At 36.7% G+C, this 16,372-nt stretch overlaps 1 protein-coding gene across 1 annotated transcript in view; it reads left to right on the forward strand.

The window, feature by feature from the left end:
- Positions 1-16,372, forward strand: part of LOC114662573 (putative bifunctional UDP-N-acetylglucosamine transferase and deubiquitinase ALG13) — a 122,872-nt gene that overhangs the window by 77,520 nt on the left and 28,980 nt on the right. Inside the window, 1 exon segment of the mRNA XM_051935405.1 lies at positions 7,712-7,949. Coding sequence (XP_051791365.1) covers positions 7,712-7,949 — 238 coding nt within the window.

Genomic DNA, 16,372 nt, shown 5'->3' on the forward strand with positions numbered 1-16,372 from the left:
TTTTCACTTTGATTTTCGGGGTGTCTTTGAACTCCGCCCTCTGTAGGTTGATAATTTTCATTTCCATTAAACGATGTGGCATCCTTTTGCTCCTAACACATTACCCAGTCCATATCAGTATAGATATACAGCATGATTGTTTTCCCATTGAGATCTGATGTGTCTTTAAAGTGTTCCTTTGATTTTTTTTTTTTTTTTTGAGCAGTTTTTTAGTCATGGGTACATTACTGTCTACCCTTTTTATGCTTGTTTTTGAATTTGTGAGCATTTGGATTTAATTACAGGAGCATTATAATAATCAGAAACTTGGCAAAAAGTGTTCATCTGTAATTATCGATTATCAGAAAAGACACTATACCCCCGTCTGCTGAGCATATACTTTTAATTTCTTAATATAATGCATCTTAAAACAATAAAGTTCCCAACTCATTGTAAGAAATATCAAATGGAGAAAGAGTCCATATCATAGCACATCATTCTTATTTTTCCTCCATAAATTACTGGTTTGTTGCTGAAATAGAAAGTTGGAAGAGCTCTGGTGCCATATTGACATTCTTTTTTGTACTACTTATTTTCAGCAAGGAAGAGATTTGTGGTCCATAAACGTGAAGTAAAATGTACACGTATAGTATATAAACATTTTACTATACTTAATGTCTCTCTCAGTAACAAAAGCAAAACTAATAACTGATTTATAGCAAACATTTTGATTTTATAGCAAAATCTTTCCTTTTTTTTGGAATGCAGGTTTTAATAGATTAAAATAACTAGATTAGTTAATAGTGATGGTAGCTCTTGCCCTGCTAGATTTTAGAGTTCAGACTTTGAATAAAGTTGAGCTACTTTCAGCAGTATCTGTTGGTACGTGCAATGTGGCATAGATTTTTCAGCCACTGAAACAGGCTAGAAACACTAAATTAGTGTTGAACAAATCCAGCATTGCATTATTCTTTGTCAGGTGTATACTTAATAACCTCCTATTAGTTGAGTCAGTAGGCCTGGCCTGAGTGAGCTCAAATGGTTCTGCCAAAAGCTCTTTTTTCTTTAGGGAGAAAGCACACATACTTATAGACATGGAGGTGTATTCTCACAGATGCTTGAGGCTTTGTGATACTTTCCTTAGTTTCAATGCACAGGAGTTTTATAATTGCAAAATACTGACAAAAATAATTATAAAATCTCTACTGGTTTTGAAAGTGGGAAGCAATTGATAACTGTAACAAGCCAGCTAGAAAAGCTGGAGTTTTAGGCAAAGTGAATATGTACAGCTTGAGCACAAACCACACACACAAATTTGCTACTGTAAATTCCAAAAAAAAAAAAATATCTTGGACCCAATGGGATGGTATAAAGAAGCCAATGTAGCCTTAACAAGTATATTGCTAATTGCTTATATTTGCCTCATACATTAAAAGGAGATGCATCCTTGTGCCCAGAAGTGAACTGAATGACGGAAAGGGCAGTGGCTTAAGTACTATACTTGCCCCTTTGGTGCACATCCCTATATGAGACTCCTACTTTTCCTAACTTTTCTCATTGCATCAGAGAGATGTACATAGCATTTTTTAAGAAACAGAATAATTTATTAAAACTATGCATCTTTGTAACTTATATCTTGTGGAAAAGGTTCTGTTGCTTTAAAATTGAGCAATTTTAATTCAAGTCAACTTAACTTTATTTATAAAGCACTTTACATACAACAGTCGCTGACCAAAGTGCTGAACAAAGACTAAAATAAATTTTAAACAAAAACAAAACAATAAGTAAATAAAATACAATAAATAAAACTAATTAAAATATAGTAAAAACAACTAAACAGAGTTAAAACAGAGTAAAATCAATTTCTCACACAGGATCAAACGCCAAACCAAAAAGGTAAGTCTTGAGAGCAGACTTAAAAATGGGCAGTGAGGAGGCCTGTCTAATGTGGATCGGCAGTGAATTCCAGAGCCTTGGAGCCTCAACGGAAAAAGCCCTATCCCCCTGAGCTTTCGCGGAGTCCTAGGCACATCCAGAAGCAGCTGACCAGCTGATCTGAGTGAGCGAGAAGGAGAGTGCAGATGCAGCAGCTCAGTGAGGTAGGGCGGAGCAAGCCCATTTAAGGACTAAAAAACAAATAAAAGAATCTTAAAATGAACTCTAAACTGAACAGGCAGCCAGTGCAGTGAGGATAATACAGGTGTGATGTGCTCATTCTTTCGTGTGCCAGTTAAAAGGCGTGCAGCAGCATTTTGCACCAGCTGCAGCCGAGACAGGGTGGACTGGCTAACACCAACATACAACGAATTACAATAGTCCAACCGGGTTGTAATGAAGGCGTGGATCACTGTTGTAAATTGATCTTTGGAAAGAATGTTTTTTATCTTCGCCAAACGTCTTGGCTGAAAAAAAAAAAAAAGATTTCACCACCGCACTGATCTGACCGACCAGTCTAAAATCGTCATCTATCCTAAAACCCAAATTTGTAATAACAGGCGTACCATATTGTGCAAGGGGACCCAAATCCACAGGAGCAGAAGTAGAAATAGACCCACTGGTGCCCCCAGGACCAAAAACTATAACCTCTGTCTTAACTCATCCCATTTATTAAACCATTAAATCTCTCTCTCTCTCTCTCTCCTTGCTTGACAGCTTCATTGGGAAAGTGCAATACTTATATGGGGCAAAATTCCTTTTTATTTTAATTTTATTTCTGGGAAGCACAACATTACAATAATTTATCCAAACAAGCAAATAATATATCTGATACAATTCAGAGTCAGAGGAAACAAAAAATTGACATACAAAAAAAAATATTCAACCCCCATCCAAGAGGAATAAAGGTACTAGTAGGAAATACACATGCACATCTAACTTTTTAAATATAATGGAACAATTCATAGTATTAGAGAGTTGAGCCCATTATGCTGTTACTAAAAGTATAATAATTTTTGCAGTGTTTTAAGTTTGGACGTATTTGATTTTTTTCTTTTAATTTGGGACAATGTAGAACTTTCACTGAGTTACAGAAAGTGGGTTGAGATTCCACCAGGTAGGCGAGATACGTCTATGAGCTGGTAGTTTTGGTCTAGAATATTAGAATTGATTTTCCCTATGCACTTTAATCCCATCAAGGAGTACACGTATTGTTGCTGTTAATGGATTAGGAGTGATTTTTGACACCAGTATGTGTAAATTTTTGTCCAAAATCTGAAAATTAAGTGCATTCCCAATGGCCTAGTGATGCTGGAGCTAGATAGCAACACTCCAAAGTTGGCTTTTACCGTGGTTACATTTTAGATACTTAATTTTAAATGAGAGAGATGTGATTGATTAAAAGAAATTTACATGAATTATGGAATGATTGGTGCATATACACTAGAGCAGTGTTTCCCAAACTCGGAACCCCCTGTGGCTGCAGGTTTTTATTCTAACCGGATTCCTAATCAGTGACAACACCTGATAGCACTGATCTCATTTAATTAGCTGGTATTTTTTTCTTTTATTCAACATTCAGAAAAGCACAGCAGCATGATTTTTACATTTATAAGACATTTAGAAATATTTCTGCTTTTGGTAAAGATTTAAACTCTCTTTTGTTGATTTCATTATACTTTGCCCTTTCTCCGTGCAGTTTTTCCCTCTTCGTTGTATCTTAATAATGATAATTTAAAACGAGCAGATCAGACACCCAGGCAAACCTGAATAATCAAAGGCTGCAACTACGGTACTTTAGAGTCAGACCCACTAATTAGTAAATAATGGATTAATTAAACAATTAGAACACCCAGAAAAGCAGAATGAAAATCAAGATGAAAATATTGTTAAAAAGAAACAAAATACATTATTCCTATACAACTGCTTGCTACATTTTAATATATAATATATTTAGCAAACATAGTTTTCTAATTTCTCTATTGTTCCCTAAACACAGAACTTGGGAAATATCAGTTCACTTAATTAGCCAAGGAGTTCAACAGAAGCTGGTTGGAACAAAAACCTGCAGCCACAGGGGGTCCCCAGGACCGAGTTTGGGAAACACTGCACTAGAGTGTATTCTGTTCATGGCGGAGTTCACTCCTTTCCTCCTTACTAATTTAGACGGTCCTTTTCCCACTGGTCCCTAGGTTCATTTCAAGGAATCTACCCTTCAATATTTTTATATACATTATTGTTGAAATGCTGTCGGAGTCTTCAAGATTAACCTTTATAATCCCTGGGATAGATTTGGGTATGGGTTATAGAAAATTGGGTAGATTTCTTTATAAAAAAGTTTCTGAATTGTATATAATGGGGAAAAGATTGTGTAGCAGGAAAATTTTTAAATTTAAAATTCACATTTTAAAGCAAAACTTTGTTCACATTAATTCAGAGTATGTGCTTGACAGACCAAGAGCTTAGCAAAAGGGTAACATAAAGACCCAATTCTCCCGTAATGGGTTTGCTATTGTATAAAGCAAGAATATACCTTCTTCTGATTTGGATCATAGATATTTTTTTTTTTCTAAAGGCCATTCACTTTGACTATTGTTTTTTCAGTGTACTAATTTGAATTCACAAAAGTCACCTTTTTTTGATTACGGGTGGCATTGGAGGGAATAAAACGAAAGCTTTGTCTTTATAAAAGTGTCATCACAACTATTTTTATTTCCCCAAGATGAAATTTGAAGAACTAGCTGAAGAGACAACAGGTTTTCCTTCTTAGCATTCTACACCACATATCAAAACCTTTTATCTGAGAAGACTGTATGTGCTACTAAAAGCTTAGACATAAAGAGTAACGGGCCAAGCAGTGGAGAAAAAAACAAAAGCAAAATGTGTATTGTAACCTATTAATGATTAATTTTAAAAATAAATCTCAATCCACCAAGTCACTGGCTACATACTACTACGGCTTAAAAGGCCCCTGCAGTTAGTATACAGGAGACATTGGAGTTTGGGAGGAAGCCACTGCTAAAGTGGCTGGACAAGTAAAGAAGGCTTATAGGTATGTGAGGGGTAAATAGAAGGGCCAGAAGGCTCAATTTTTTTTTTTTAGCTTCTGTGTGTTTATGGGGTAATTGTTTAGATTTTTCACTTGCTTTGGCAATAAAACCCATTTATTTATTACTTTTTGTTCTGTTTGCTCGTCATTAGGGGGCATTTGTGCTTCATCCCTGAACCCAAAAGTTCACAATGCACTAACCTTAACTATGTAAACATTTTTAAATTATAGTGCTCTTTCAGGTGCTACCTATGCTAAATATTCGTCAAACATAGAATACCTGAGTAGCAGATGATGTGTGGAGGAATTGTAATTTAATTTACTGTCTTAAATATACCAAAATACATATCTGTGGGTCACATTCACAAGATTATGTATGACCATTTTATTGTAGACCTACATGAGACTAAGAAATAATTGTGTGTGGTTCCATTTTTAATATTAATTGATTTTTAGCTATAAATGCCTCATTGGTGTTAATATTCATATTTTCAGTTCCAGAAATGTGAAATGTGTGTTCATAGGCTAGTGAATCAAGGTTATCTTAAGTATTTCATTTGTCATGCAAGGTACTGGTAGTGACCAAAATAAGTGAAACTTTCAAGTATAGATTGCACATTTTGACTCCTAGATTCAGGTGAAAGCAGCAGGTACAGTCCACTGTAGTGGTTTTTACCTTTTAAAGTACTGTTTGCTCTTTACTAAGAAACAAGCAAGTATTCTTTTATTTTACATGGGCAAAACCAGCACAAGGTACATAGTGCATCTCTCACCATCTATAATATCATCTTTTTTTTTCTTTCTAATGTTTATAAATTTAGCTTTATGATTGATGGATGGATAAAAATGAAGAAATTTTAAGACTAAAGTGAATTCAGTGCATTTTTAGTAAACTATTTGTATATTTTAATCTTTCAAACAGATTTTGAATTTCAGTTTGAGTCCATTTGACATTTTTATATTGCCTAGAAGATTTGGAAGTTTATTATCAGCAGTATATTGGTTGACAGAAATGCATGTGTACATTAAGTAACCATTTACAGATATGTGACAGGACTGCAACTTTAATTATTGGTCATAGTGTTAGAATATAATAAGCACTGTAAACTGTAGATGAACTAATATGAGAAATTGTCACAGTCCTAAAGTTTTTCAGATGGATATTTAAGAAAAGAATGCTCAAATGAAAACAAAAGCCATAAACAGCAGGTGATTTATCCTACTACCAAATGCACATTGCCTTTAAGTGACTTGTTCACATTAGTTTAATTTGGGAGTGTTGTGATTTGTAAAATAAAATTAACAGTTCTGCTGTAGAATAAGCACTGTATAAAAATATTTTGATTTCATGAACCAGTAAATGAAAACCCTGCTGTATTTCAGTGCTGTTCCTATAGTGTGAGACAACTTTATGGATTGACTTTAACCTAAACCTAATCTTAAATGCTTGGAAAATTCAGCAGATTTAACATGTCTGTGGTATGCTGGTACTGAATAAGCACCAGTAAAGCACAAATTTTAAAATGGTACAGTTACCAGCACTTTAGAATTTCCAGTACTGAAAGTTAATGTCAGATGCTTTTCTCTCAATCCCCCCTTCCCTTTCCTCAACACATATCGCATTTGTGTAATAATATCCATTTTGTAGACTTCATAAAACAAAACTACATGCTTCATGATCAGAACTTCACGGCTATCAAGAGAGAAGTGGTGCGTAGTGCAGCAAGATGTGATGGTGCACAAGGGAGGCTAAAGTAACAGGTTTTGGAGTTATCTGTTATTTGCTTCAGAACTGTTTCGGTGCCACTGCTGAGGTCTGGAAGCTGGTATAGATACTGAAGTCAAAATATTAGTACTGATCCAACACAGTTGTGGTAAAACAGAAAATTGCATGTTTGATACTGCATATATACTAGGGCTGACAGATTGAACTTCACTATTCAAAAATATTTTCAGTTTTTTTGAAAAGGCCTTATTCAACAGCAAAGGCTGACATTCGATGGGCAAAGGACGGTTATTTAGATTTCAAAGTCGCAGAGTTTTGCAAATTTGGTTTTGCACATCTGTCTTCATAATCTTGAATTGTAAGCTTGTTCTCTTTGTCAGTATCACTTGCTTCCACCCTGACTCACAGAATAGTTTGAGACAGTTTTGTCAATCCTATTACTCCATTAACAGAGCATTTTTTTCTGAATATATCTCTGGTACCCTAAAAGTATTGTTCTGCTTCTGATCCTGTCCCGAAACACTTCTAAAACAGTGATCCCGAATTGTTTAATGCTAATATGTTCTCATTAATGCAAATGAGATAAAGCTCGTAATTCTGTTTTTCTATTTAAAATTTCCCCAGTGAAGAGTTTCTTCAGGGTCCCCAATGCAGGTTTAGCTACCTCAACGAATTTGTGGTGTCTCTATCTCATGAAGCTGATTTGACATATGATGCCTTAAACGAAGAGGCGTTGGGGAGCTTTTTTTTTTTTTTTTTAAATATAACTATTGTCATGTATTAAAGGCTCTCTTTTACCCTCTTATACTCTATAAAGAGAGTTTATCTTTATAGTTTAGGCAGCATGGTTATCGAGACATGTTAAAAGTAATTCTACAAGAATCTGCAAATCTAACAATAGAAAGCATACTTTTAATTTTCACATTTTTTATATATTAATAATTTCATTGTATATTAATAAATCCAGTGTTTTATTTATTTTTAACTATGTTCTGGACCTTCATTTTTTAAATGCCTTTTAGATGTAGATCACGAGATAAGAGGAAGAAAGAGATTTTATAAGAAAGCCCGTGGAAAGGAAATGTTTATGGCTGTTGCATACACCAGGGGCCAGTCTGGATTACCTCCTCGTCTACAGCACAGTATTCCTTCTGCCAGGTTTTCCCAGATCCATAGCCCATCTGGCAATTCTACCTTGGCTGAACAATACCGATCCCATCCTTCCAGTCACCGTTCAGGAAGAGGTTATGGACCGTCAAGGTTAGTATACTGTGCTTCTCTTTCAAGTGTCCTTCAGTTAACAAATGCATATTAAAAGGAGTTGATTGTACTGTTCTTTCCATAGCTTAATGAAATTTATTCTGCACAGACATTTAGACCAACACACATTGTTTGCTTAGTTCCTTCATTCATTACTGTTAATTATTTGTACTTCCTTTGCTGAATTCAGGGTTGGGGGGGGGGGGGGTCAGAACCTATCTGGCAGCAATAGGTGCAAGGCAGAAACCAATCCTGTACTTTTGTTCTAGTTGACAGCAGGGCACACTAAAAACTTTTAATCATTCAAGTGGATTTATAATTGATAATTAACGTAGCACACCACCTTTGTGGAGGTTGCCTATTTGTCCTTCAACATCATACTCAACATGTCTTATGAATCTAATGTTGTCACCTGCATCTTTTGAGGGGGCAAAGCTAACCACTGCCATTTTCTGTCCTATTGTATGTGTCCTAAATGGCACATTAGTGTATGATGTAAAAATTGGACTCCAGTCCAGCTTGTCCACATTTCTCCTCATAAACCTCCTAGCGGATACAACCCTACAGGAATCAGTGCTAGTTTGTCAATTAATACATTCTTGTAGGTTTTAATCATCCGTTTGGATACTTGATAACAACATATGGTGTATTTCTTACTACTCCAACTAAAATCAAGGAAAAAAAGGTATGTATATTGATTTATTAGGCTTTGAACAGAAGCGGTTTGTAAATCTTTTTTTTTTTTTTTTTTAATTTTCACTTTTTACTTTGCCTTTTGTCTGTGTTTCTTTCAGCTAAAAATTTTCTGCCACTGGCATTCATGGACTGCAAAGCTGATCTTGTTATGAAAGCATTGCTTTTATGTTTGTTGCACTGCTTTACAAGTTACTTCTCTATTGTTCGTGGAACATTTTGTTCTCAAAATATACTGTGTACTTCAAATGACCCAGTGCTTTTGTTATATTGCCTGAATTTAGTTGGAGCAGGTTGTTTTTTATGTAATAAAAATTACAAAAGGTCCCTACTGATGACTTAAACTGCATTTTATATTCTCTCATTATGTGAGCATGACTGCCGAGAACATTAGGGTTTTGAGGTAGAAGTGGAGAAAATGGAATGAAAGCAAAATCTGTACACAGTGAAATAAAATCAATACTGTAGTTTTAAATGCTCAAAACTCCTATTATGTTTGTTAACCAGAATTCTTTAATTGCATTAATTAGGCTGCTCTGATCTCCAAAGAACTTGGAACCTTTTTGTTTCTGTTCACAAATAGGGGCTGTGGAAAAACAATGAATGTAGGGCCCCTTTTTCCTTCTATATAAAGATAAGCTATAACTTGCAAATGTCAGATAATAACGCAATCAACCACAATGTAAAATCAATACAGTTAAGCATGAAATGTTCGAAAGCATGGCCTGAAATTGAGGAATAAGTATACCTAACAATTTAGCAAAGTTTAAAGATCATCCAAAATAAAATTTTAAATGGTTTCCTTAAATATGCAATCATATAGATTGCTTGCATTTGAAGAGACACTTAAGTAGTGTCCTAATACCACTTATCCCTGCTTGTTAGGTGATTACAATTAGATCATCAATTACAAATTACACTATGTAATGACTACAATTCTTCCCAGGTGTAAATAATAGGAATAACTATGTTATTTATGGTAATGTGCAGCTGCTTGCTGTAATTTTTTTGCAGATGAAATCCATTTTTCTTATTAATAAGTAAATACACTCATCTTCAGCTCTTTCGTTTTTTTGAAGTACTTAGTCATTACAGTGCATATCAATAGGTACAATTATATCTTTATAGATAGTCAACTTAAAAAACCTTAATCTAAGTACAGGTAATTGTTACCAGATGTTGATTTGAATATAGTTCAAGTCAAAGCATGTGGCTTTTCTTTTGTGCTTAATGATCTTCAGTATAAGATGTAAGGAGACATTGTGTTTCTAAATTTTAATTTTCAGACTCATCTGAGTAAATTCCAACACTTTCTTCGTTTTAAGATATATTGAGGGCATTTGCATACGTCAGTAACAATTGGGAGGGAAAAAAAGAAGCCTTTCAGTCAATTTATATTAGGAAATAATCAAAGTAAACTTCTCCTGCGTGTATGTAAAGAAACACTTAAGCACATAAATTTACATCAGCTTTCTCGGTATAATTCACCCATACCCCCTAGCTGCAAATCTGGATTGCATATTTGCCAGTCCGTAAATCAAAAATACAAAAAAAAAAAAAAAAAGCACAAAAGAAAATCTGATGATACTAATCTTTTTATCAAGGTGAAACTACAAACACTTCACGGCTAACAGCTGCATAAGCAATATTTTTTTTATATAGTTTAACCTCAAATTAAATGATGGTAAAAAATTATATTGCTAAATGATGGTAAAAAATTATATTGCTTATTATGTTAGACATATAATACCTCTTTGTAGACAACCCCATCTCACCAGCAAATAATGGTAGCAGTAATAATGTATACCAGTGAATATTTCTTATCCAAAGCAGAATATAGGTTGCCCCTTGTGATTCATGTGTTTGATATAAAAATCTGTCTATTTGAGTATTTGTCATTAATGATTAAATGGAAGATATTTTGCGACATATTCCAGGGAACCACAGACTAAGCTGTGGCAGCTCTACTTAAATGGTGTGCAAATCCCAGCAGCCCCAGGAGTACTGTGACATTGATTAGGTTCGTCAGTTGTCACAAGGGATGCTGGGTGAAAAAAGATGAAGCGCAGTTTTTGAAAGGGAACCATAAGATTAGGATTAGAATTATCCCATCAGATTACAGTTTTCTTTGGATTTGTTTTTGTCCTATGCCCACTTGTTTGTATGATTTGGAAAATGTTTCAGCTTTTACAAATCATGATTTACATTGCATCACGGTAGAAAAAAAAACTCAAGACTTTGAGGCTGTTCACAGTGGATAACTACATATAGTAACATACAGATGTTCTATCAAACGGTTGTGGTGAGTGCCCTCTTCTATGCGGTGGTGTGCTGGGGAGGCAGCATAAAGAAGAGGGATGCCTCACACAAACTGGTGAGGAAGGCAGGCTCTATTGTAGGCACGGAGCTGGACAGTTTGACATCTGTGGCAGAGCGAAGGGCGCTGAGCAGGCTACTGTCAATCATGGAGAATCCACTGAACAGTATCATCTCCAGACAGAGGAGCAGCTCCAGCGACAGACTGCTGTCACTGTCCTGCTCCACTGACAGACTGAGGAGATCGTTCCTCAAACACACTATGCGACTCTTCAATTCCACCGGGGGGGCTGGTAAACGGTAACATTATACAATGTTATTCACTGTTATACCTGCCTCGCACTCTCCACCTTGCACTTTTTAACTTGCACTGTGTTTTTATCATTGTTTAATTAATATTGTTTTTTATTAGTATGCTGCTGCTGGAGTATGTGAATTTCCCCTTGGGGATTAATAAAGTATCTCTCTCTGTCTCTCTCTCCCCCCACCTGCAAAACTGGACTGTGTCGTGAATGTTTGCTTTGTGCTTAGTGTTGTAAGATTTATTTTCAGTGTCTTTTACACGCACACCATTAAATTAAATTTTGAAAAATGTTAGTTCACTAAAGCACTGTAGAAATACTTCTTTTTTGGGGGACCCCATGCAACTTTTTCTTGGCTGCCAGCCTCACACCTGTGATTTGCTTGTCTAGTGATTTGTTCTAGCTCACATTTTTTCATAACTTTTTTCATCTTATTTAGTGCAGTAATCTTGGAATACTATATAATCTTGGACCTAAAACATATAAGATGGGTTCCTGCCCCCTTAATCCCTGCACATTACAAGGGATAAATATACTGATATTCAAACAGATTTTCAGTCCAATATTTGATTTCCTTTTCTGTCTATGCAATCTCACAATTTTAAAGCACAGAAAATTCTGTTTCATACAGCCTTATTAACAAGAGACCCATTGTAGTTCTTGTGTATATTAAAACCTTAACAAGAAAATCAAAGAAGCAGAAGTACATAAAGCATATTTCTGAAAAGTGCTTTTCCCTGTTTCTTTCGAAGGGGGAAAAAATTGTAGTTTAGATGGTATTATACTTTTTCCATTATTTTATGTAATCAAAATAAGCCATTATACAAGTGATATGTGTTTTGTATTGCTACATAATCTTGTTACAGCTGGTATTTGTCCAAACTGTGCCTTTTAAGTGATTAGGAACAATAAGACTGACAGTACCTGACAAATAGGCATATTTTCCCCAGGAACATTGTATTCATTTATTGCAAGTCATTCCCAAAAATTGTGCATCATTCATAGTTAGGATCCAATCCCTGATATATTTTGTTTTTCATATACATCTTTTAAAATTGAAATTACAGTATTATGGTAAATTAAACCATGTTTTTTTTCAGATTGATGAGGAATATCTGATTGACTGAGAGTTCACTTTGCCATCATTTCCTAAGATCATTTATAGTATATGTGCACAGCAGGTAATTTGTTGATAAAGTCTAGAAATACTTCCCATGTACCCTTCACACACATCAAATCTCAATGGGAAAAAAAAATCATGCTGGATATCTACCCAGTCCATACCCAGTATAATGTTAGGAACGAAGGGATGCCACATCGTTTGATGGAAATGAAAATTATCAACCTACAGAGGGCTGAATTCAAAGATACCCCAAAAATCAAAATGAACAAATACAGCAGGCTAGTACATTTTGCAGAAATTTCATTGCAGCAACTCAAAATCATACTCCGTAGTTTGTATGGCCCCCCACGTGCTTATATGCATGCATGACAACATCTGGGCATGCTCCTAATGAGATGACGGATGGTGTCCTGGGGGATCTCCTCCCAGATCTGGACCAGGGCATCACTGAGCTCCTGGACAGTCTGAGGTGCAGCCTGGCGGCATTGGATGGCCCGAAACATAATGTCTCAGAGGTGTTTTATTGGATTTAGGTCAAGCGAGCATGGGGGCCAGTCAGTCGTGTCAATTCCTTCATCCTCCAGGAACTGCCTGCATATTCTTGCCACATGAGGCCTGGGCATTTTCATGAACCAGGAGGAACCCAAGACCCACTGCACCAGCATAGAGTCTGACAATGGGTCCAAGGATTTCATCCCGATACCTAATAGCAGTCAAGGTGCCGTTGTCTAGCCTGTAGAGGTCTCTGCGTCCTTCCATTGGTATGCCTCCTCAGACCATCACAGACCCACCACAAAACCGGTCATGCTGAACGATAGTGCTGGCAACATAATGTTCTCCGTGGCTTCTCCAGACCCTTTCACGTCTGTCAGATGTGCTCAGGGTGAGCCTGCTCTCATCTGTGAAAAACAAAGGGTGCCAGTGGTGGACCTTCCAATTCTGGTATTCTATGGCAAATGCCAATTGAGGTCCATGGTTTGGGGCAGTGAGTACAGGGCCCACTAGAGGATGTTGGGCCTTCAGGCCACCCTCATGAAGTCAGTTTCTGATTGTTTGGTCTGAGACATTCACACCAGTGGCCTGCTGGAGGTCATTTTGTAGGGCTCTGGCAGTGCTCATCCTGTTCCTCATTGCCCAAAGGATAAGATACCGGCCCTGCTGATGGTTTAAGGACCTTCTACGGCCCTGTCCAGCTCTCTTAAAGCAACTGCCTGTCTCCTGGAATCTCCTCCATGCCCTTGAGACTGTGCTGGGAGAGACTGCAAACCTTCTGGCAATGGCCTGTGTTGATGTGCCATCCTGGAGAAGTTGGACTACCTGTGCAACATCTGTAGGTTCCAGGTATCACCTCATGCTACCAGTAGTGACACTTGACCATAGCCAAATGCAAAACTAGTGAAACAACATTCAGAAAAGATGGAAGGAAAAATGTCAGTGGCCTCCACCTGTTAAGCCATTCCTGTTTTGGGAGTTGTCTCATTGTTGCCCCTCTAGTGCACCAGTTGTTACTTTCATTAACACCAAAGCAGCTGAAACTGATTAACAACCCCCTCTGCTACTTAACTGACCAGATCAATAGCCCAGAAGTTTCATTGACAATGCTATACTCTGATTAAAAAGTGTTCCTTTAATTTTTTTTGAGCAGTATATATACATATTGGCGGGACAAAGCACAATAGTGAAATTTCATTTTTCATTACCAATACAGTCATTTATAATCATGGAAACAAAGCCGCAAACAGGAAAACAATAATGAAAGGACAATTAAAAGCTGCTATTTTTTCTGACCATCTCTTGCATCGACCACTGCTTGATACCTTTGATGCATACAGCCAATTAGTCTCTGAATCTGCAGTTGTGGGAGGTTAACGCCATTCCTGCAGAATGGCCTGGCAAAGTTGTTAGCCTTTGGCAGGCAGAGGGTCACATCTCAGGGTGCTATACTCCAGTGTACCCCAAAGTGAAATCAGCAGCTGTACCTGGCATTGCCCTTCTCTAGAGTGAAATATCTTAACTTTTGTGAGTCGAGGGTCTCTGACTGGTAATCTCTGCTAAGTTCAACAGTAGAAATTCTGTCTCATGTCAAGCATCATGCCTTTTGGCAGTTTCAGCTGCAGTATGGGTGGCAGATCTAAAATAGTCTCCTAGATCAGTGGTTCTTAAGCAATATGCAAATATGGGTTGTGAGAGAAGAAACTTTGTCTTCCCAGGTCATAACCGTGTCAGAACAGTGGCCGATCATTATTCTCCTGAACATAAGCCCCTGCAGAGAATTGTCAGGCCCCCTTGAAGATTTGCTGTCAAACAATGTCTCTGGGGTTAGTTTCAGACATGAAAGCTGTGACCCATCGTGGGGCTATCCGCAAACCTTTTGCAACCCTTTCTCATTCACTTTGTTATTCACGACTCTGTGCAGCCAGTTACTGAAATGCTGTTCTTGATGATGGAGTCTGATTTGTTGGTCCTGCTCTGGTGAGGTATTTCGGTGACAATCAGACTTTGATAGTGTCTGGCAACTCCGTCACATAATATGCCACTCACACTCTCACTTGCTTTTGGTGACCTTCAAGGCATTTTGAAATCTATTAAAAACTGTGTTTATTTTGCTGTAATCTAAGCCATGAATTAAAGCCTTTTTAAAGGTGACTTGCTCAGGTCTTGATGGATCTTGGTGGATAGAAGTGCACCTAACATGTTTTTGTGTGTTTGGCAAGATGCAGTGCTTCACTGAATGATCTGTATTGCTGGACTTGGGGCTAAAACAAATTGAAAACATGAAATTGACTGTTTTAAACAATAGAGATCTTGACTTACATTCAATCTCCACAGAAATGATGTCTATTAACCCAATTTTTTTATATTTTTGTGTATTAACAATGTTTGGTCTTCATGTCTAATGAGCTATAAAAGCCCTTTACAGGGGGATTTCCAAAACCCAGCATACACCATTCTCCATTTCGCAGAGGCTTTATTTATTTTAAGAGTCTTTGTTTCTCTTTTCTTCAGGTGCAGGTTCATAGATTTAATTTTGTTTTTGTACTGTTTCCCTTTTAGCAAGTTTTTCATTTTCAGCATTAGATTGATACATATTTTGGATTTTATACATATTTTTTCATTTCCTTATTTTGTAAGCAAAGGGTTTTAACATAACTAGCAAGTTTGGATGGATCGTTCATGTGCCTGTTAAGAATTCCATTATTTAACCTTAATAGATAAGGAAGAATAATTCAGCAAGTCTTAATTTGTGCCTAATCACTGAACTGGTAATCATACACTTTCAGCACTGGCATTTCTTGAATTTGGTTCTATGTTTATTATGCCTTTTTATATTACTACTATTATGTGGTATTGTGGTGGTGATGAAAAAAAATATAGAAAAAATCGGATCATAAAACATAGAAGGAACAGCACCATTTTCAGTTTTGTCTAAGAGAGCAAAAACAGTATGTATATTTGCATGTCCAATGCCATTCTCTAGTACCACAATAAACAAGAATGCATTAAAATGCATACTGTAACTGACCCTTTATAACTTCACTGCAACTAAATGCATTGTAATTAGATTAGCCTAGGCTATTTGGAAATAGTTAGACCATGTATCCCATCCCAGGGAGAACCCCAGCAGATACAATTGTTCTTGACCTTAGAGAGAACTGCTGAAGAGGAGCCTTGCTCAGTCTTTATCTCATGCATTCATAAGGCAGCAAAAATTTATTTTGCAAGAGTTCCTTATAGGGTAATGGAGGAAGGGGTAACAGTCATGCTTGTAACACAAAGGGAAGTAAATGCTATGACTTCCTGGCCCTTTAGAAATGCCTGCTAGCATTCTTAGAACTTCTCTTTCACCCTTAAACAGAGAAAGGGCCTGCATTCATTTGCCTTCTAGCTGACTGAGCTGCAACAATGTCTGAGTGCCTCAAAAAACCTCTTTAAAAGCAGCTGATTACCAGTCAAAGGGACATTTTGTCAGGCATTTTGAAATTGACACT

This window comes from Erpetoichthys calabaricus, chromosome 12 (genome assembly GCF_900747795.2).
Source record: "Erpetoichthys calabaricus chromosome 12, fErpCal1.3, whole genome shotgun sequence".
NCBI lineage: Eukaryota > Metazoa > Chordata > Cladistia > Polypteriformes > Polypteridae > Erpetoichthys > Erpetoichthys calabaricus.